General features: G+C 46.1%; 1 protein-coding gene and 1 long non-coding RNA gene across 2 annotated transcripts in view; one reads left to right on the top strand and one right to left on the bottom strand.

Annotated features, from left to right (window-relative positions):
- LOC130604931 (uncharacterized) overlaps positions 1-22282 on the top strand; it is a 143997-nt gene that overhangs the window by 69340 nt on the left and 52375 nt on the right. The window lies entirely within an intron of this gene.
- FZD7 (frizzled class receptor 7) lies at positions 6127-9822 on the bottom strand. The gene has a single exon (XM_057419884.1). It carries the CDS (start codon positions 9719-9721, stop codon positions 8003-8005), a length of 1719 nt encoding a protein of 572 aa, XP_057275867.1. The 5' UTR covers positions 9722-9822; the 3' UTR covers positions 6127-8002.

Here is a 22282-nt window from a genome sequence, read left to right as displayed (position 1 = left end):
TCCTCTCTCTAGAAGGGCTTTCTATCCCCTCGCATAATCCCGCTCTCTCTCCGTTCCAGCCTGGTATGCATAGTTGTATAAGGGTGTCAAATGACATCCCTTTTACTGGCGGTTGGCCCTAATGGAATGCTGCTTTGCACATCTCGTAAAGGAAGGACGGGAAATGCTGCCTGAAACTTTTACATTTCGACCTTAATTTAAGATAAAATAAGATAATCTAAAAATTGAGAGGCAGGAGCATTGCAAATAAGAAATGCGCTTTTCATCATGGATTAAATAAAAAAAGATTCCATCTTTACATTTATTTTTTGACCCTTTTCAAAGACTGACTTTTCCTTTAGATAATCAAAGCTGGCTTTGAACTAGCACACACAAAAAAATCTTTTCTTTAAAAATAGCCCTATAGATATATATACATATCACAGCCTTTCATTCCTTTCATAGGCGGCTTCATTTTCTGTGGGAATGTGAAAGTTCTGAGCAATCCAGAGCCCATGCAGGCACCACAACAAACACAGGGAACAGGGTACAGGCACATTACTGCAGTTAACACCAGTGTTTAATTAGCAGAGAGTTGCACTGGGCAAGGGTTTTGATTTTCTCTCTTTGCTTCGTTTTTCGTGAGAGATTTACCTATAGTTGTAACTTGCAGCTGTTACACTAGTATGCACTCACACCACGTGCACGCACACGTATACACATATGGAATATTTGTAAAAGGAAGCCATGTCAGGCAACTGATCTGATTTGTGCTTTAGGTAAATATTTTTGGAAGTAGCTCCTTTGGACTGTCTTCCATAAGTTACATTTTTGTTTGTTTGCGGGGGGGGGGGGGGGGGGGGGCTGCTATAACTTAGAGCATGCTTTGATGCATTTAGGAATTCTTTTTGGTTTGTTACTTTACTTTATTTAGCAATGAAAACCTGATGTGTGGTGAAGGTGAACGGGTGCAGATGTCTCCCACAGAAAAGGCTGGCAACATACAAATGATTGCCCCAGTCAGCTTAGATGCCTCCGTATTTTATTGGTGAAAGAAGTATAGTAGTCTCATGCTCTTCCTGTTGTTGAGGTAGGAAAATGTCCAAACAGCCAACAAATCCTTCTACTTGGCCATCTTTAGTAAAGAGAAAAATGTTGTTGGAGGTCATGGTAACAGAAAAATACTGTTGAAGAACTAAGAGATGAAGTGAAAACATAGCAGGAAAGGTGGCTTTTCACTGCTAAGGACTTGGATGAAACCTCGGATAACTGCCTTAGGCCTACTATTATCATTTAGACCCTGCCTGCAGCAAGCTCAAGTGAGCTGAAATGATTTAAAGAGCATCAGCAGAGGTGTCATGGAGCCTGTTGATAATGATAACAACCATGTTTATAACATATAGAAAATGAGAGACTGAGTAGTACTGCAAGAGCTAAGCACACTATAGCACCAGCACAAATGGGTCCAGCTCCTTATCTCTGCCGTACCTAAGCACCAATATAACACAAGTCCATTCTGTTTGACTGCAGTCGACAGCTGTTGATTTTCATGCATGCCCAGTTCAGTGTAATTTTCTAATTACCTAACTTGTGTCTTTATACCCTCTCACACTTTAGATTAGAGCCCTGACTAGAGTGATACTCCTGTGAAAGCATGTGCTAAGGTCTGCCTGGTTTTAGATAAGCTATTGGAAAACATACAAATAATTTATTCTAGTTGGTGTTCTTAATGTGGCTTTCTCCAGAATGGGACCTACTTGCAAAACATAGCATCATAGAACCATAGAATGGTTTAGGTTGGAAGGAACCTTAAGATCATGTAGTTTCAACCCCCTGCCATGGGGAGGGAGCCCCCCAACACACTATAGAACAAAGATCTGACAGAGATATTGGTACAAACCCTATTATTGTTGTATTTACTGTCTTCTGATTTTGAGAGTATTTATTCTCACAACATTCCTATAATATAGGGAAGTGCCACTGTTCCAATTTTATTGACAAGGAATTAGAGACAGAGATGGGATTTTCTAGTCAATTATCAGGACATGCGTCTAGGAATTGAAGCACTTACGAAAGTGCTTTCCATGTACCTGCCTGCATTTGAATACTGCTGAAAGTCTGGCTGTAAGTGATCTGTCCACCATCTGTGACAGTGCAGGTAATCAAGCACTTGTCTTTCAAATCCTAGATTAGTGTCTACTTGCTAGAACACCCTTTTGTGTCCATCCGAGCCAGATAACGTATTTTTCTCCTGCTACAACTCCTGACAGAATTCCCCATCCACCACAAGTTTGTTCACCAGCCCCTTGTTGTATTAGCTTGAGGAAAAGAACAACACGCTGGGAATAATCTTACTTCTTGCCTGCCCTGAGAATGGCATTGCCTTCCCACAGATTGGTTTGGGAACAGTGCTGGAATTCCCAGTGCCTCCAGTAAAGCTGGAGGTAGGGGAGAACTGGACCTCTTTTTTTTCTTTTTGTCTTTCTAATTGTCATCCTAGCCTTTGAAATCCTACTCTTAATAGCAAGGATATGGCTACCTTCGTAGCCACACAATGGGGTTAATTTCCAAGACCTGTGCAGCCAAAGCCTCCTCATATAGACTACTCCTCTGGGTGGCACACACTGATTTCCCCTGTGTATTTGTAAGAGTAACATGCTTAAGCAAAGGGTTGCATATAACGAACCCGAGTTGTGGCACAGCTGGGGAAGCCAAAATGGACAAGTTGTTGCTAGCAGGATTTCCTGACTAATATGGTTAAGTGATCCCCCAATTTACAATTGTTATTAAAAATATGCTCTAGGCCCTGCTTATTTCTACTTTTTATCCATATTCTCATTTATCCCAGTCCCATAGTTTCCTGGCATGGTTAGGCCAGCTATACAGAGAGAAGCAAGCAATGTAGAGGAGTATGCACTCATGACCCTGTTTGGGCCTGTCCTCATGGTGTATCATTCAATCAAATCCTATCTATCTGGCTGCTGCTGTGGTAAAGCTGTGCTTGAACCCAGTCTTTACCTAGATTAGGAGAAAGTGCTGTGCTTTTCTACCACTCATCTGGTTTTGAGACAAGCAGTGCCCAGCCACCTGAGCCAGGCAACCTTTGCCCTCGGATTTAAACAGCATCAAAACCCTCCCCACATTCTCATCTCACGGTGGTGCAAACTGGTTGTCTGAGCAGTGTTAAACTCTGATGGACATATTTCAGTTTTGCGTTTGGGCATTATCTTACTCAAAATGTGTTGGTTCTAAGTGGGGCATTTGGGAACTTGCCTTGTGCTATATTTATTCTCTCAATCCTATGTTTTCCTGTGCAGTGTTGTAGCTGCCAAAACCACACACTCATGTTGGCATGAAACAATTACCCTGGTTTATATAGACTTGGCAATAGTCTATGTCAGTGAACAGTCGTGAACAACGCTGAAGATTCAGAGCTGTCTCTTCCTTTCCAAGCAACAGACTGAATTTCTTTCAGCTGAATTCACGGCTTTAAAAATCAGCAGGAATAGAAAGCACGTATGGAGAGCAGAGTGTATGCACAGTACCTGTAAGGTCTGGAAGGAAGTGAGAATGAGATGTAGAAAAAAAAGGCTATTTAAGATCCAAGCTAGCAATTTGGTTTCTAAACCCATGTGAAATTATAAGTAATGTTTACTGTTGCCAGCTGGTGAACACAGAGATGTGTGGTTTTTATTTGCATGCAAAGCCATTGGCTGTGGGTGAAGTACGTAGACAAAAACATTAAATCGCTGGTGTGGGTATTCCACCAAAAATAAACCCAGACAAACACTGATGTATTATAAAAGCACTTTTTTCTGTGGAGGCAAACATTCAGTTGCTGCTATTGGTGAACTCTAGAACTGTTAAAGATGCCTGTTTAGCTTGCCTGAAATAATATTACTTTCTTCTAGAAAGTAACATAAATGTCTCTGAAACTGAAGAACCAGTGTCTATGTGTTTCTCCTGAAAATGTAGTATATGGTGTAAACATAGAAAGATCTTGATGAATGATAACTATTACTTGCCAGTATCTTGTAAACTAAAAATGCTGCATAGACAAGAGCCAAAGGTGAAGGGCAGGAAACTTTTCTTAAACTTAAAAAACTGTTAACTGAAAGTGGACTTAAACATTAGTGGAAACAAAATTGTTTTGCAGTGGTTAGCAAAGGTTAGTACAGGGTTATTTTCCCTCCTTTTTCTCCAGTCAGCTTCACAAAGAGATTTTTTTAATTGTACCCCATTCTGAGACTTAACTACCACTTTGTTATCATAATGGTGATAGAGATTTTTATTCCAGAAGGCCAGACGCTATCACTACTTGAAATTCTCCAAATTGTTTCCACTGTGAGCAAATTCAATGCAAGTCACATCTGCTTAAAAGTGAGTAGCAGTTGCTTCTACTTTACAGCAGCAGCAGCATCAAATTTCACCTCCAATCTCAAATTTGAAAACCCAACTCAAATCCCAGTGTTTTGATAGTTTTGCATAAGTGATTTGAAATCCAGAAGTACCTAATAGGAAATACTGAAATAAAAGCATTCAGCTTTAGTTGTTTCTGGTGGAAACAGAGACATTTCCTTTCAGATATGAATGTCCCATGAACTGAAAGTCTAATTTTTTCCACATATGGACAAAAGGGTAGTGATCACACCTAAATGGAGCTTCTCATCCAGCTAGCAGGAATGGGTGCCGAGTGGAGAGAAGAGCAGCAGGACAGGCTGCTTGCGTGAACTGTGGGCTTAGTTGTCCATGATGTATTAAGGACTAATTGCATGTTTAGCAATGCAGGTGTGGCTGTCCAGTACAGGGGTGTCAGTAACACCGCTGCTCCCATCGGTTCCTGGTCTTTCAGAGCACGAGCTGTTCCAGCCATTCCATCGTTCCAGCCAGCACTGATGGATTAATGGGAGGAAATGTTTATAAAAAGGTTCAGGTTTCCTAAGTGAGTGGAATGAAACCCCCCATAGCAATGATCAGCATGCGCATGTCATGGAGCAGTTTGAAGCAGCCTGACTTGCAGGAAAGCAAAGGCCTTTTCAGAAAGGAAACTTGATGAGTGATTCTGGGGAGCAACTAGAGGTGTTTTCAAATAAAAGATGTGGCTTTTCTAGAGTCAGCATGAATGGTGCTAGCTCTGAAAAGAACTTGAATCAGTAGCTCGTGTGCTGTCAATGTGAAAGGTTGTGTTTGACAGCAGGGTCCAAATAAAATAGTGCCCTGAAAGTGCAACTATTGCACACTGTGTTCAGTAAATGAGACAATATTGTGCTCCACAGCTACCATGATGGCATTTAGCTACATCTCTGTTCTGTAGCTTAAATTTTAGTATAGGCATAGTTTAAGGCAAAGGAACGGTGATGAATCCAATAACTAGGCTGAAATCATTGTGAGTTTTGAGAGAAAAGCTGGAAACTGCCATCCTTTAATAGGTGTAAAATTATGTTTGCTGGGGCACTTTCCATGATTGTAGCAACACAGCTTGAGATCTAAACATTCATTTCAGTTAAAAAAAACAACGAAGTAAAATAGACCATTCCATTGAAGCAATCAGCTTTCAGATGACTGTGATAAGAAAGAATGTAGGCTGGGGGGGGCGGGGTGAAGCTATTAAGATTAAAGTAAAATTCACCTGAACAAAATTTGAGATAGCAAAGGTGCTAGGGGAGAAAATAGCCAGTTCAAAACCCTGCCATTTGAAAGCTATTTAAAAGGACCTACTCCTGAGTGTTTCCCTAAAACACCCCACCCATCGAAATGAGGATTTAATTTACAGCACTTATAGCACCCTCTGGTTCTCACTCTCAGTTCTTTTGGAATGGGAAGAGAGCATTATCCTTATTTTCCAGATAAGGAAACTGGTTTATCAGATCACCTTCAGCAAGCAGTAGAGCCTGGAAGGAAAACTTGGTAAGGATGCAAGTATCTCAAGCAAGGGCAAACATTTGAAACGGTCTAAAACTGTAGTCTCCTGCTGTGAGGAGCCAGTTTCTAATCACAGCCGAGTTTCTGCTCAGTGCATTCACCCAAAAGTCTCTTGCATCTCCCACAACAAAGCAGGAGGGGAGACACCACTCACAGAGCTGCCCCCCTTCCCCCCTTCTATAACCTGCTGAGTGGTCAAAGATGGAAAGAACTTCATCAGAGCCCTTGTATTAAAAATTATTTATTTAGTGATCTGTACACGGGATGAATCAGGGCCTCATACAGACCTTCAAAAAAAAAAAATCAAGTAAAAACATAAATACATATTTTCTTACAAAAATGAGCTTTACAAAATATACATACTGCACTTGTCTTACGCATTTGTTTTTCTTCCACGTGCACATGATAAAAGACAAAAACCCGAGCTCTGCAAGTCTGAAATCAGATCTACCAAAGGATTTGGCTGATGGGCCCATTCCTCATGCCCAGACTACTGGTATGCCCTCAGACAGCAGCAGTCTGCCCCTCACCCTGAACAGGTTTTCTCTTTTAAATTTCATTCCACTTCCCCCTCCCCAAAAACAAAAAGTGAAGAGCAGCTATAGGGCAGAGACTTGCTAAAAATCCAGAATGTCCTATTTTGTCCTTAGGCAAGAATATACACACACAAACGTATACTTATAAAAACAACCCTTCGGTGAATATAAAGGTGAAAGGAGTATGCAAAAAATAAAATAGGAACAAGGCAACATAAAAATTTCAGAATAGAAAAATCTGTCACATTTCAAAAAGAAAACAAAGCATTCGATGGTTGATTTTTGAATGTCTTTCCATCTGAGAGGTGAGCACTGGAAACTGAACCAGCTGTATTTTAGCTGAAATTAGAAGGCTCCTCACTCGCAGCAAATGCTTGTTTCTAAACCTCAGCCCCCTCCTGTGCCAGGATTCACAGCCGCGCAGCTTCAGGAAACCTAAGGAGCAGGCACAGGGTCCATCGTGAGCCAAAACTGTTCCTCCCGTCCCCGGAAGCCATCTGTGTGTTGACTTTACCTGCAGCGAGCCCGCTGCAAAGCGGGAGAGAAAGCAGGTTTATGGGAAGGAAAGAGCAAACTGGTATCTTTATGTTACATATTTTAATGGCTCTTGTTTTGGCAGGTGCTCTTGGTTACACTCTTCTTGCCCTCTAAGTCTTGTGTTTCCTTCAGCTTAGAAAAGAGACCCCCATTGAACGGCAGGAAAACATCCTGCCGCCTCCTTTTTTCATAAAAGGAATGTTTATTTCTGTGAGCTTCTCGCATCCAAGGGTGAACCTCAACGACTTCTTTTTGTTAGTTTGCCCATAAAAAACGATCCCGTGCTTATGCCTTTCTACATAGAAAACACTTTTGTTTCCCCCATTGTCTCCTAGAACAAAGGCAAGGGGGAAAAGCCTTCTGCTGAAAAGCAACAAGTCATTTCTTTTCAGGGTGTGGAATAGCAACCCCCTCCTTCCCCACAGCAGCAAGAACAACTGACCGAGGCCGAATTTTCACTTTAAAACAATTACAAGAGGTATAACTGAGGTAAAAAGGAACTGACAGAGCAGAGGCACCCCACCGGGCCGTAGCAGGCTGTGCGGTACTCACGTGGTGGCTCCGCCGAGCTGGAAGGAGCCAAGCAGGCAGCAAGCTCAGGCTCGGGCCAGGGTTACCCAGCCCACACCGCAGTTTGACCCCAGCAATTCAGAGAGGGTTTGGCTACTTCTCGGCAGGGGCAGCTCAATGAATCCGGCTTCCCCTCCCGCATGTCCAAGGATGTTTTAAGTAAGGTTTGTTTTTTTCCCCTGCACAGGGGTAGCACAAGAGTGACATAAGGGGACTTCTTGTGCACGAAGGACTCTCCCATCGTACCAGTGGCCTCTTTTTCTGTGCTCTTCCACTTAGCTGGGCATAAGCACCACTGGACACAGTCCATCCGAGCCTTTCTGCAAAGAGTATTGTTTGTTTCAAACCCTCTGGGAGGAAGAAAAATTTTGGACAAGCCTCCCTTCCTCCCTTTTCAGGGAGCCATTGCTGCCTCCTCTGCGTCTGTGCATGCTTGTGTGAGGGGACTGGGGGGGGTCTCATACTGCCGTCTCGCCTTTGCTGCCAGTACTGAGTCTGTGGTAGAAGCGCCGCCAGGACTGAAGGGTTTTGCCAGACCAGATCCAGAAGCCAGTCGTGATCCCAACAATCATGGTCATGAGGTACTTGATCATGAAGACAGTGAAGTCTGGGCTCATAGGGGCAAAATGGCTGGGACAGGGCACAGCATAGCTTTTGCAGGTCTGGAGGAGCCATGTCTTCTCCCAAGTGCCACGGAAAGCCTGCTCATAAAAGTAACATGCCAGGACAATGGTGGCAGGCACAGTGTACAGGACACTAAAGACACCAATGCGCACCATCAGCTTCTCCAGTTTCTCTGTCTTGGTTCCATCATGCTTCATGATGGTGCGGATGCGAAACAAGGACACAAAGCCAGCAAGCAAGAAGGAAGTGCCAATGAAGAGGTACACAAACAAGGGCGCCAGCACAAAGCCCCGCAGCGAGTCCACGCTGTAGATACCTACATAACACACTCCGCTGAGTACATCCCCATCCACCTGCCCCATGGCCAAGATGGTGATGGTTTTGACAGCGGGCACAGCCCAGGCAGCCAGATGGAAATACTGGGAGTTGGCCTCAATGGCCTCGTGGCCCCATTTCATGCCAGCAGCCAGGAACCAGGTGAGAGACAGGATGACCCACCAGATGGAGCTGGCCATGCCAAAGAAGTAGAGGATCATGAAGAGGATGGTGCAGCCTTCTTTCTTGGTGCCTTGGGCCACAGTGCGGTAGCCGTCCTCAGAGAAGCGCTCCAGACATACCACCCTCTCCTCCAACAAGAAGCCTGCCGCATAGGCCACAGCTACCATGAAGTAGCAGCCTGAGAGGAAGATGATGGGCCGCTCCGGGTAGCTGAAACGGCGCATGTCCACCAGGTAGGTGAGCACGGTGAAGAGGGTGGAGGCGCAGCAGAGAACAGACCACACACCCACCCACAGTCGGGCAAATCGCACCTCTGCCTCCTTGAAGTACATGAGCCCGTTGGGCCGGGCCGGCTCGCAGGGAGCCCCGCAGTCCCGCTCCCCCAGGAACCGGTAGCCCAAGTAAGAGGGCACTTTGAGCTGCCGTGGGCAGGAGAAAGAGAAGCCGGAAGGGGGCTGTGGCGGGGTGAGGAAGTCGGGAAGGTAGCCAGCCGTGGGGTGGGCAGTAGCCCCCCGGCCCGCCGCACCGCCAGATCCCGGCGGCGCGTCCGACGTGTTCTGGCCCACGCAGATCTCACCCGCGCCGTGGACGGGGAAGTTCTCGCAGCGGAGCCGCTCTGGCCACTGGAAGCCGAATTTGTTCATGAGGGCCTCGCACCCCTGGCGGGCCCGCTCGCAGAGAGAGCGGCAGGGCGGGATGGCCTGTTCCAGCACGGTGCACACCGGCGCGTACATGGAGCAAAGGAAAAACTTGAGCTCGGCCGAGCACTGCACCTTGACCAGCGGGTAGAACTGGTGCACCTCCAGCCCCGCGTCCTCCTGGTTGGTGTGGCCCAGCAAGTTGGGCAGGATGGTCTGGTTGTAGGCGATATCCGTGCAGAGCGGGATGGAGATGGGTTGGCAGAAGCCGTGGTCCGGCACGGAGATGCCCTTCTCGCCGTGGTACTGTTGCGCCGCCGCGCTTGCAGGGGTCCATAGCAGGGCGGCCAGCATCGCGGCCAGCCCTAGAAAAGGGCAGCCGGCGGCTGCCGCTCCGCCGCCTACTCCAGTCCGCATCGCCGGGGCGGCCGATGGCCCAGGGAACCGCGGGGAGTCTTTCAGAGCCGGGCGACGCGGCACCCCACGGGCATCAACGCCCGGAGGGCGGCGGCGGGGCCCCTTCCTCAGCGGCGAGAGGAGCGCGGCTCCGCGACTTTGTTGCTGGGCTCCGGTGGGTCGACTCTTCGAGGCGCGCTGGAGCGTCCCTCGGAGAAAGTTTCCGGAGCCGCTCTCGCTGGTGAGGCGACTGGGAGACGCGCGCTAAGCCCGGCGACGGCTCTGACCAGCTCCACGCAGGGTCCCGCGGTGACGGCGGCGAGGCTGAGGCGCTGCTCCCCGCTCGGCTTCGCGGGCCCGGCGCCGGGGATTTAGATTACGGTTAACCGGATTATTACCGCTCCCGGCTGAGCCGTGTATTTTACTGCGGCGCTTAAGTAACTTTTAAAATCCAATTACTGCGCGATCCTCCCCGCGGCTGGGCTGGGCTCCGTTCCCGATGGGTGCCGCTGCGGGCTGTGCGTCCGGGTCGTCCGCGCTGTCTCCCGCCTGGCTCTGCTCAGCTCCACCCGCACCGCAGCTCCCGGACCGCGGCCGCATGGGCACAAAAAAAAAGACACATATACGTGCTGGCGCGCCGCGGGGCCCCGCCCCTGCCCCCGGCCCCATTCACAAACCATGCTCGGGGCGGGGCCTCGACGTGCCCGCCCGCCAATCGCAGCGCAGGGGGCGGGCCGAGCGTGCGGGGGAGGGTTACGGAGAAGAAGCCCGAGCCTTCGAAGGGGGGAAAAGTTGTTCCCAGCTTTTTCCCATTCCCGGCGGGGCGGGGCGGGGGAGGGAGGAGGAGCTGCCCCGGGGCCCCTCGGGCCCCCATTCAACCCCCCTCCCCGTGCTGCAGGGCAGAGCCGGGAAGGGAAGGGAAGGGAGGGGGGACCCAGCCAGCTCGCTCAGGGTGGCCCGAGCAAACTAAAATTAACTGGCTGCTTTCTGAGCGGGCTTTGAAAACGCAAACAGCTGCCTGTGCCCGCGGTTATTGAAAAAGAACGGGCGAAAAATAAAAGGGAAAATAAAAAAAGCCCCAGCGCCCGGGTGCGTTTGCAGAAGGAGCCGATTTCGCTGTCGGGATTGCGTTGCATGTCTGCGCGCCATCGCCTCCCCCAGCGTGGGGGGTTTGATTTGTTATCGCAGCATGACCGTTGCTTTCTGCTGGCAGAATAAACGCTTTATTCATGCAGATCTAAGCTTTAGCTGGGGGAAGGCAGCTTTTTTTGAAACGTCCAGTGTTACCTAAGCAGAAAGGAGAATTTTTAAATCCCCATCTGCACTGCTGCAACCCATTAAGAGACTCGAAAAAGACTGTAAAAAAAAAGCAGTTCCTCTGTGGAAGCGCCCAGCCTGCCTACAAGAGAGAAAATGGCAGAGGTTGGGAGAGGGCTGCTACCAACTGCTGGGTGATGCTGAACAGATCTAGGCCAGCATACATTTGCTAAGGCCAGAAGTGTGGGTTTTGCAGCATAGCTGTGTTTTGAGGTGCACCACTGAAATAAGGGCTGCTGGAGCCATCCAGCTTCTGGAACATGCACAGAGAAAGTATGTGCTCAACAAAAGCCTGCAACAAGGCCTGCTTTTCCTTCACATTGGCCTACCAGAGCCTGTGGTCAAAGAAAGGCGTGGGCCAAATATTATTCAATATACCCCATCCCTCCCTTTGAGGATAGACATCCCCTGAACCATACTATTCAAATTCTTAGTTTTGCTCCTTGGGACTGTGCTCCTATTAGCAGCTAAGCAAATACACCAATCTGTACATCCTCCAGGGCAGTTCAAGAGAGCAGGGTTTGGCTCAGGGAACCACAACAGCAATTGTTGGACAAATGTTTCCCATATCCTCTCCCGCTCATGAACAATGTGTCCTCATGCCAGTCAGACCATGGAGCTGCAGCTTTTGTTACATTTGTTGAGAGAAGTTGACGGAAGCGAGCTTACCAAAATAAATGTACTCCTCTAAAAGTGGATGTTTTTAAAAATAATACTGTGCTCTCCAAAATATGTATGAGCAGAACTAGCCACTCGTGGCTGCAGCAGTTGCTTCTGGAACAAAAACTTAAGTAAGTCTTGTCTTCATTCTCAGTTATAGCTATTTGAGTGTGCCTTAGAGGAACTTCAGGGTTTTTGTTTGTTAAGGCTTGTTATCTAAATTCCTTACTTTTCTGCACCTAGTGACTAAGCAGGTTTTTGAGATACTCTTCACCTAAATAACCTCCCATGGTAAAAAGTTACACAAACTTGTCTACTCTGTTGTTTCTTCCTTGGCTGTTAGTAACCTTCAAAAAAACATATTCTTTCAAGTCTTCTTCTTTTCCTTTTTTACTTTCCATGCCATCTTTCTATAACACTGCGTGAGCTGTTGAGTCACCTATCTGTTATAATCACCTTAAAGCCTCTATTTTTCACTTTGGCTTATATGGCTGACTTCATCTGCAAAGCATTTCTTGATATTCACTATGAAAAGCACTGGATGAAAGGAGATGTTTCACTGGCAGGCAATGACAATGCAGAGAAAGTAAAGCAACTGCAAACTTTCTGCCCCATGCATCACTAGTTCTGCTTTCTGCATGCAAAGAGACAAGTGCAGAGCTAGTAAAATAGTATTGCAAGAAACTGTGGTTCAGCAATAGGGAGACAGTGACAGAAACTATTCAGAGTAAGGAATGTCAAATCAAGTGGCAAGACTTTGACTGGGTATTTATTTACAAGACAGGGCAGATGGCATCAGTCGTTCTCCCTGTTTCCTACTGGTCCCATTTGTTCGAGTCATTCATCCAAACCGTGGTACAAACAGAGATGACTGGGAGCTCTGGTATGTGCTATAAAAGCTGTGTGACTCCATTACACTTACCATGAACATAATGTATAATTGGAGTGAAGCAAAAGGAAAAAAGAAAGAAGTGGAAGATTAGGCAGAAAGGAAGAAGAAAGAAAAGCTGTATCCTAGATTGTTTCTTAAGGAGATGAGAAGAGAGTAAACTTCACGTGTAACAGTGTTGCTAGGCCATCCCAGATGGCAGGAATGTGCAACAGGATTTATTAAGATGGAGAAAGAAAGTCTCTTGGGCATGTTACCAAATACCAAAAGGGGCATTTTCCCTATTTAGACCCATTGGGAGATGGAATACAATCACCGAGAGAGGCAGTGGCAGGCTCAAAACAGCAGATTGTCGCCTAAGACAGTCCCAGGCTCCTAAGTCAGTCTAGGACATCCTGACAGCTTTCAGGGGGTAATTACAAAGAACCCCAAAATGCCGGGTATCCTGAAGCATCCAGAACCTCCATAAGCACCATCAGCCAATGCTTCAAAAGGCAGCAAACTTGTGCTGTCTCCTGTTTTTTACCTCAATCTAAATTCACAATCGTTAGCCTACAAAATTACTTAAATTTCCCCGCAGCAGGGAAATGAGGGATTCTCATCAGGCACAGTTAGCCAGGTTATCAGCCACCCAGAACAAATGTGCTGCGCAGGACTTGGCAGCATCTGAGAAATTGTCTATTGCAACCACACAGCAGTTGAAAAGGTTTTTTCTAGAAGTCTCCTAACCACCAGTGTTCTAAGTATCTGCACGGTTTGTCAGCAAAGCAAACCAAAGTCCTGGCTTCCTAGGGAGGAATTGTTAGGAACAATTATATGTCTTTATACGCATTTAAAAATAAATCCAGTTCAAATTCCAAGCTAAGTCAGAGTGAGGAGCAGCATTTCTGCGTGATGTCTTTTCCTGCTGTTTTAAAGCCTCCTTAAATTGGGCTAATATATTTTCCCTTGTTTCCTATCCCATCTGATAGAAAACTCTTCCCATGGGGGGAGGGAAATCAAAACAAAACACCCCCTCCCCACCCCACCATTTATTTTGGGTGCCCGAGGGTGAGCATTTTCACATTACCTATTGCAAGGCTTCCAGTCCTCTTTTCCCTCCGAAGAACAAAGACCATCGCTTCCCCCTTCTCCTTCCACCAGAAACTTGATCGGCCTCACTAGCTGCCCTGCTAACCAGTGCTGTCACTAGTGTCCCAGTGCCACTGCCTCATCTGTGAGGTTTGTCCCAGTTACGTTTGGTGAATAACTTCCACGACGCTTTTAACCTCATCGTTTTGAAGCGTACTTACATATAGACTTACATGATCAGGCAGGCTATTGAGCTAAGAACATCAAAATTTGCACTCCCTAAAGCTTAGTGGGGAAGTGCCAGGAGCCTGGGGGGAAATGATGCATTTGCCTATTTTACATAATGATTTGCATAATTAGAAATAAAGTAAGTTCACAGTATTACATCTGCTTGCATTTCTATCAGTCTGATAGATTAACTTGCGTCTTGTCTGAGCTCACTAAAGGAATCTAGTTTTTCTGTAATGAGGAAGGGGAGCCTGGTATTTCACAGGCAGGGAGTGGGGAAGGCAAGCCCCCGCCCCCCCATCATGGAGCCGTAATTTGAAAGTAGATTGAAGACATAAGAAACTGGTTGAAAAGAGCATATGGTGAGGGCACAGGTGACAAAAGGAAGGGGATACTGGTGGAGGGGATGTGGTTTCCCACAGTGAAAGAGGTAAAAGCTAGTTGCATCATGGATTTGTAAGATAATTATTAGCTTATGAAGTAGTATCCCAAAGGATACAGGGAAGCAGCACTGCCTTCCACGTTTACCATTAAATTGGGGAAAACATTAGGAAACATTCACAAAGATGGGCTATCAGGCTGATGATTGCTTTCATCTCCCAGATCCATGAATAAGAAAACAAAACCTGGAGTTGATCTGCTCATCCCTACTCCGCAGTTCAGTGAGGACATCAGTTACATTTTAACCCTTGCATGGCACTTTGAATTCCCCCGTTTCTTTAAAGTGAATTCAGTCTGCTTTCTCACATTTTTGGGGTTGCAGAGGATGTTTGGTATAAAATGCAGGCAATTCCTCTCTATTACACTTCCTTAAGCTAGGTGGGTTTTTTAACAAGACAAATTCTCCGCTGGCAGCAGTATTATCACCCAGACCCTGTGATCGTTCTGGGTGCTTGGACTCTTACAGGACTGCTGTAGCTGATCTTGGCCAATTGCACGTACAGCTGGATATGCTCTGGATCAGTCTGGGCAGCACCACAGGGAGAACTGTTTGGGATGGAGCTGCCCCAGGCTCCCTTCTCTCTGCCCCTGGCCACCTTCTCTCAGATGCTGCGGGAGTCTCAGCCTCATGGGTGCTCCAGCTTATCCTGAGCTTCTCCCAGAGTCTGTGAGAATGACTCACAAGACTGCAAAGGTCTCTAGCAGAGATAACAACAACAGCAATAATAATGCTTTATAAGCCTGAAAGTATTACAGATCCAAACAGAAATCAATATACCTTTCTCTGCTTGCTCTCACTGTTGTGGAATGTTTTTCAGGAATTTGGCTAGTGTGTTTTTGTGGTCTAAACTCACCTTCTCAGAACTATAGTCCTCCAGCCTCTCTTCTGCACCATGGATCCTTGACCTCATCTAGACTCTCAGACATGTCTTTTCCTCCAGATTTCAATGATTGCTGTTCTTTCTGTGTGATTCCCCTTTCCATAAATCTCCCTTGAGTTTCTGAGGCGAATGACAAGTGCTAACACCTCATCTCTAGGTCCTTCCGGAAGGAACTGCACAATCACAAAGCCCAACTGTCTGCAGAAAAGCTAGAGGAAACTAGTTCTCCTTCCTTCAGCCAGCCAGCTTGATATAGCTGTCCCATTTGTGTAGCTGCCATTAGTGTGCCTTCAAACTCTTGTCCTGGAGCATTTCTGTATGCAGCTCTAGCAGTGTAAGGCTGACTGAGGTATGTAACAATTTAATAAAAACCAGCCAGGTTTCTCAAGTTTGTGCATAAATTTCCCATTTTATTGCAGATGGGGCCACTATACTTATGAATGACTATACTTTTGTGTTGCTTCCAGCACCAGGGTTGGTGTGGACATAGTGAGCGGTTGCTCTGATCACTCTCCTGTTGATGCCCTGTGATTGTGAGGGATGCAGTGGTGAAATGCATTGTGCTATGTCTTTTGTCATTTATGCCCAACCTTGTTTTAATTTTTTCTATAGACTCATCTATTTGAGACAGTATTTTAAATCCTCTTTAATGAACAGACTGAAGGCTTGCACTTGTCCTGTTTGAGTTGATGGGTAAAGTTTCACTTGTTTCAGTGGAAACAGAGCAGGATACTCATCAAAGCCTCAAGCTCTGTTTATGTAGGAAGAAGAACCGGATTTGGCCCAAAATAAGAGATGGGAAAGACTCACTATATCGTTAAGTCCCTGCTATTACATATGCTAGTGGTGTAATTAATCTAATTTAGAATGCCTTGAATAATGGGACTATTGCCATCTCTCTTAGGACATGGTTCTGCCATCTAACAATCATACTGGCAGGAAGCCACTGCCTGATGTTCGAACAAATGGTTTGTCTTTGCTTGATTAAGACTCACTAAAGATGAGTGTAGCCTCCAGAAATATGTTGTTTCCAAAGCTTTGAAAAAAAGGGAAGAAGAGCTGTTATTCAATACAGAACCTGCCAGATGTCTGAAGAGGCTAAGGAATTCCTAAGCCTCTGTTTACAAAATCCTCTCTCCTCCTCCCATGAATGCTTAAATTACCAATCACTGCTACCATCCTATGTTTAGGGTGAAATTTCCTTAACCAACTCCACTTCCAAAATTGGATTGGAAAGAGAAACAAACATTTTAATTACTTTTATTTTCCCTCTTCCTGATGGGCTTGCACAAATTAACCCTTGTCTTCCACAATTACAATTAAACTCTTCAACAGAATTGTTTCTTCCTTTGGTCCCAGTCATGCCCTGGAGATGCTGAAGTGGTTCCCTGCTTGAGGCCATGTGAAGGTTTGCTGTGCAGGGCTACTGCCTGCTGCATCCCTGCAAGCCCTGGAGATGGCTGGTGCTGCTGCATGGAGAATTTCCCTTTCCAGGACAGCCCCCAGGCAGACGTGACCCAAAATGCATTCCAATAAAGCACTACTGTCAAGGAAAAGGGGCAGAAACCTAATGCCAGTGCCTATAGACAGAAACTGAGTTCATGGAGTCTGTGGACCAGCATCACATGCTCTCTTCTGCCTTTATTTAACCAGTTCCTTCTAAACTATGGTCTACATCAGTGTCAGGCTGCACTGACCGGACTCTCTTGGAGCTGGTACTCTGCATGGCGCTGGATATATTAAGCTGATTTCCTTCCATGAGGGAGGGGAACCAGAAAGCAGCACTTCAAATAAGCTCCCTCCTCATGGAGTCTCTGAAGGGAATGAGAGCCCATTTTCTTAATTACATGTTCATTAGTATGTTTAGTGCTCTCCTCCCTCTCTTCCCCCAGCCCTGCCACCTGGGAGTTCCTACTATGTTACTGGAAAGCCACAGAGGTTTATTTAAATACCACATAGATTGGAATGAAAAGCTATGAAGCTTCCCCTCTTTAATACTTTTTGAAATTATTTATGGACTATGCTTCTTGCCTACGTAGAAGGTGCCTTCTGAGATTCCTGCAAGTCAATGCAGAAATAGCTGTTTGAATTGAGCAATAATTAGAAGCATATGGAGCAAAGCAAAGCATCAGAGAAATCCTATTCTGCTAAAGAAACACTGTTGTCTGAAATAGATTTCCGCTGCATGTAACTTTTTCTCATGTGGGCTGAAAAGAAATAACATCATGTGTCTGGTTTGCACCTACCAAACCTGGGAAATTCAAAGTAACGTCTGTAATTCTGCTCTGCGTTCAGTCTAATACTGCATGGCGTTTGCAGCCCCTATGTCTGCCTGGGCCACAGTTGCGATTTTTCTTTGCTAGACCTCAGAACAGCTTCTTGTAGTTAATGTGTGTATATTTGTATTTAATTATTTTCATTTTTACGGGTTTAAAATGCCGAGGAAATGTTTGTGACTTCAGACACAAACTAGTCTGCAGGCTTAGTCTGGGGAAGGTACTCAGAGCTCTCAAAACCCAATTTGCTGCCAAATTCTTACGCGCTTGATGTGGTAGATTGTTTCACTCCTGACTTCTAAAATAGCAGGTCCTGCTCTCCTTGCTCCCAAAGATCATCCCTTTGAGTTTAGAGATAACTGAAAACTCTCAGCACCTCAAGGGGAGATGTACATCATCCAAGCTCAAATTTTAACTCTCATTGCTTTGCTTACACAAGTGCAACTGGATGCAGTTTGCTGTAGGGCTTTTGTTGAACCATGGTGGTGTGAGATGATTAACAACTTATTGACCTGATAGCTAGTCATAAAGCCGTATTTTGGTCAGCTGCTACACGTGTAGAGTAAAGCCATGCTTTTAGTGATGAACTTGCTCATGTTCATACTCCAATGTAATGGAGTATTCGCCAGCCATTTTAAAAAGTAACAGTGTTTTATAATTACAAAAATACAAAACATCTCTGAAAACATAAATATTGTAGGAGTCCAAAGTGTTCAAATCTTGTACAGCTCCGGAGTGTTTACAAACAGGTTTGAGTGTTTTGCCTGGAGGAGAGCTCACTCCTAGACAAAAAGCCTGATTTTGAAGGAAATCATAAATGTTGGCAGGATGCTGTTCTCCCCCTGATGTGAGCGAGCAGCCTGCACTGGGCTCAGTGAGGCTGAGGCGTGCTCAGGGGAGTAGTACAAGTCAGGCAGTGGCTGGTCTCACCGGTGCAGCAAGGAGTGAGCATCACAGCCAGACCTGCGGTGTAGGAAGTGATGCTGGGAATGCAATAGGTGGCATTCCTCTGACCCTGCCTCCCAGCCCCGTGCTGCTGTAGGTGCAGGGTTTTGCCTGGGGTGTGAAAACTGAAATTCCAGCTGCTGATAGCTATTAAAGTGCAATTGCACAAGTAGAGATGTTAATGCCCGTGTCTTTGCTGAGCTCCTAGTGGTTTATTTGTGTAAAGGCTGTTGCGGGGGGGGGGGGGGGGGGGGGGGGGGGGGGGGGGGGGGGGGGGGGGGGGGGGGGGGGGGGGGGGGGGGGGGGGGGGGGGGGGGGGGGTGGGGGGGGGGATAATATAGGAATATGACCTAATTAAAACAATGACTTTCTCAGCAAAAAAAAACAGGTCCTCCAGTAGCATCTTAGAAACTGCACCACATGGTGTGTTTACAATGGTGGAGGAGTGGTGATGGTGGAAATTGCAAATGGACATTGATAGTGTTATTTTAAGGTCGGTGATCCATGGGTGTCTGTGAGGTGCTTTAAATTGGTTTTACCTGAATTTGAATTACAGCCCCATCATTGGGTGAAGTGCCAGTGGCCCCTGGTTAGGAAGGCAACAAGGCTCTGAAAATGTGTTGTTGTTATTGCTATGAACCAAGTGCAGTGTGGTCCTTGGTGCTTTCCTAGACACAGCAGTACAGGCATTTTCTGCCCAGTGAGATCTTATTCATGCAGATTCTCCTTGTGGTAGAGGAGGGTGTTGACTCATGAAACAGCCTGTGGGAAGTGGGACAGCTGAAGTGGCGAATGTCCCCAACTCATTCCCCTGCCCTGTGCCAGGGATCGCTGCCTCCAGGGGAAGGTCATCTGGACTCAGCTCCAAGCCATTTTAGCGCTGCCGTTGTGTCGACCACTATGTTAGAGCAGTTCAAAATTCACCCTGGCTTACTTCCCCCCTCTGGGCTCCAAACTGAGGTGATGCCTGGAGCCTCTTTACTTTTGGCCCAGAGATCCTTATGTGAGGGGCAGCTGCTTGTGGGAGAGCAGCAGGGCAGGGCGAGGCGGTGGGAGCTGCTGCAGCCATCTGATTTTCATCTGTGTCTGTGACTCAACACTCTCCCTGACCACAAGGGTCAGCTCTTTGTGAGTAAAGTCTATAGGCGTTGGTCCTTAGATATTATACAGATATGGTGAATCTGGGCTCTCTGAAGCAACCTGAGCAGCTGAGTAATAGCTGCTCACCAGCTTCCAAATCTGCTCAACTATTTTGAAGAGAGAGGTTCTATTTTCAAGTATTTCTAAGGCAGCTGTGCTTAAAACATTGAAAAATCTAAAAAATCATATCTTAAATTTATTTGTTTCAGGTTTTGTGGTTTTATTTTCTGGTGTTTTTTTTAAAGTGAGACTGCCTCTCTCCCTTTAAGATGCTCTCAGACTCTGGGTGCCCACCACCAGGGCCATGGGTGGCGGAGGAGACCCAAGGACCAAAGCTGCTTCTGAGCTTCTTCAGAGGTCCACCCCAACAAAGATGCTTGTGAGCTGCAACTGAAGACAGGCAGCTGGGAGCCAGTACAAGTGGTATTTTGCTAGAAGAATTCCCTAGGGTCTAAGGGCTTGTTTCCTAACAGGGCCAGCTTTTGTCCATCTTTAAAAATAGTGATCTCAAAGTACACATTTTTTCCACTATCAAAATCCCTCTTAAAAAGAGTTGTTTGCTGAAAACACCAAGAAAATTCAATTTACTGGTAGGATTTGAAGTAATCTCTTTTTCAAACATGATGGAAAAAAAATGACAATTGGGATAGGAGCTCATGTGGAAGCACCATGGGGGAAAACCCAAGATGTACATCATCCCAATATTTTTTTTTCTGAAAAACACTTGAAAAAAGACACTTTCATGAATAGGAAGAGGGTATGTGACACTCTCTTCCTATTCATGAGCATACAGTTAAAAGAAAAATCAGGTCCATTTTTAATGCAGAAATGCCAAGTGTTTCTCTCTACAAACAGAAGCAAACCCAAAAGCTGGGTAAACCCAAATTGTATAGCTGCCTCCAAGCCCAAGCACCCCCTTGACTGGAGGAGGAATTAGTGGCTTGCATAATCAAGCCTGGGGAGCTCATTTTGTCATGCTCAAAGGGCCACAGTGGTGCAACAGTAGGGGTGGAGGGATCAGCAAGCACCAACAATGAATTCCCTTCATTTTTCCAGTTTAAGGCCTGAGTAAAGGAAATGCAAAGCTCTTCTTTTTTGCTCTCATTTTCTTTTTTTCTTCTTTTTTTAAAGACAGATGAAAAAAGCGAGGCAGTAAAGGAGCCAGGTTGACACCTGTATCTGTGACAGCTCAGGCAAGGGAAATAGTGGGAAAGGATCCTCTGGCAGCAATTTGAAACTGTCCCCTTCCTGACTTGGAGGCTTTGACTGATGGCGCAGCTTTGTGCAGCCATATGGTTGAACATCTTGAAGGGCCAGCAAAAGGGTGCTGGTGCCAGTGCTGGGAAGGGGAACCAAGTCATTATTGGAAACCAGATCTCTGAGAGACAGGAACCATTAGTACAGAGCTCTGCTTCATGCTTCTCTGTCCTCTCTGTGCACAGGCCTTAGCATGGCACCGGGGGGAAGGCAAGACTGAGCCTGGCTGTTGGGGAGCCGTAGTTAGAAGGAAGGGCTTTTTCCTCAGCACTTAGTGCACAGCGTGGTCTCTTTACCATGCTGTGCACTAACCATTTCTTTCCTCTTTACATGCACTTGGATGCTGTCCCTGTTTTTATTCATCCAAACCCAAATTTGGCTTTGTTATAAACTACCACATTGGTTCTCTCTGCAAAAGAGCCACTGTAGCACCAGGAGGACAGGGTTTGTTCATCCCAGGCTGCAGCTGAGACCAGAGGAGAGCAGAGCTCCCCAGCTATTAACGTAAAGCAGGAGCAGGGCCAGCAAGATAAGAGTTGTAATGACCACTGTGGGTTCCCGCTTACGCTTTTATTACTTGGTACATTACATTTGTTTCCAGCAGAGAAGAGTTTATGTGTGCGTGGCTGCATTGGTTGTGTTGGACCAAGCTCCCTACATGGTTATGTGGATGGACTCCAGGGACAGAGCTGCACTTCCCCTTAATAAGCTCCTCGCACCATATTAAAGATAAAAGGAGAAGGGAAATATTTATATTCTGACAAAGCAGCTCTTCCCTTCAGGCTCTTGTTTTATTTATTAGCTTGCTCTGTCCCTCTTTCACAGTTTTTTCTCTCTCTTTCGGTGCCTTTGCTCTCTTTTTCCCCTTTATTCACTAATTTCGTCCCTGGGAGACAGTGACAGCAAAAACTTACGAATTGCTGTCCAAGACATCAGATTCAAATTGTATAATTCCCAGTTGATAACTACAACTCTCCCCCCATCTGTATTTTTAACACAAAGTAATGATTTATAGTGCTTGAACAATTGAATATAGTACATCTGGTTTACTCCAATTACTTTGGATGAAGCTGTAGAAATAGGGCAAGTTGGCTTTTTCATGGTCGTTGTTGGTTGTTTGTTTTTTATACAGTGCGACACAGATGCTGAATATCCTCCCTTGTTTGTGTAAGCAGTGAAAACCACTATCATTCTTGTCTGGAGAAGCCCTTACCGAGGCATGACACAGCTACACTGAGACCTTTCTAACCTCATTCATCAAACACTTCCTTTCCTCTGAGGCCTTATCCCGGGGGACCATTCATTTCCTTCAACTAATATGCCACACGAAAGGAATCTTGGGTAAATTCCTGTGTCTGGGTCTAGCTCGGAATTTGTGTAAAGGCTCAAGAAGGCAGAGGAATGATACAAGTACAGGCAATACGTGGTATTTTTGTCCATTCTGCTTCTTTTGCTCTTTCTCGGACATCACAGAAAA

This window comes from Pezoporus wallicus, unplaced genomic scaffold (assembly GCF_028554395.1).
Source record: "Pezoporus wallicus isolate ANWC-B61680 ecotype Strahan unplaced genomic scaffold, APGP_CSIRO_Pwel_v1 contig_4710, whole genome shotgun sequence".
NCBI lineage: Eukaryota > Metazoa > Chordata > Aves > Psittaciformes > Psittacidae > Pezoporus > Pezoporus wallicus.
Note: the sequence above shows the minus strand (reverse complement) of the source record. Positions and strands in the feature narration are given on the sequence as shown.

What these genes read in the sequence shown, in the direction of transcription:
- FZD7 (XM_057419884.1), bottom strand. Translation starts at nt 9,721, where the DNA reads ATGCGGACTGGAGTAGGCGGCGGAGCGGCAGCCGCCGGCTGCCCTTTT.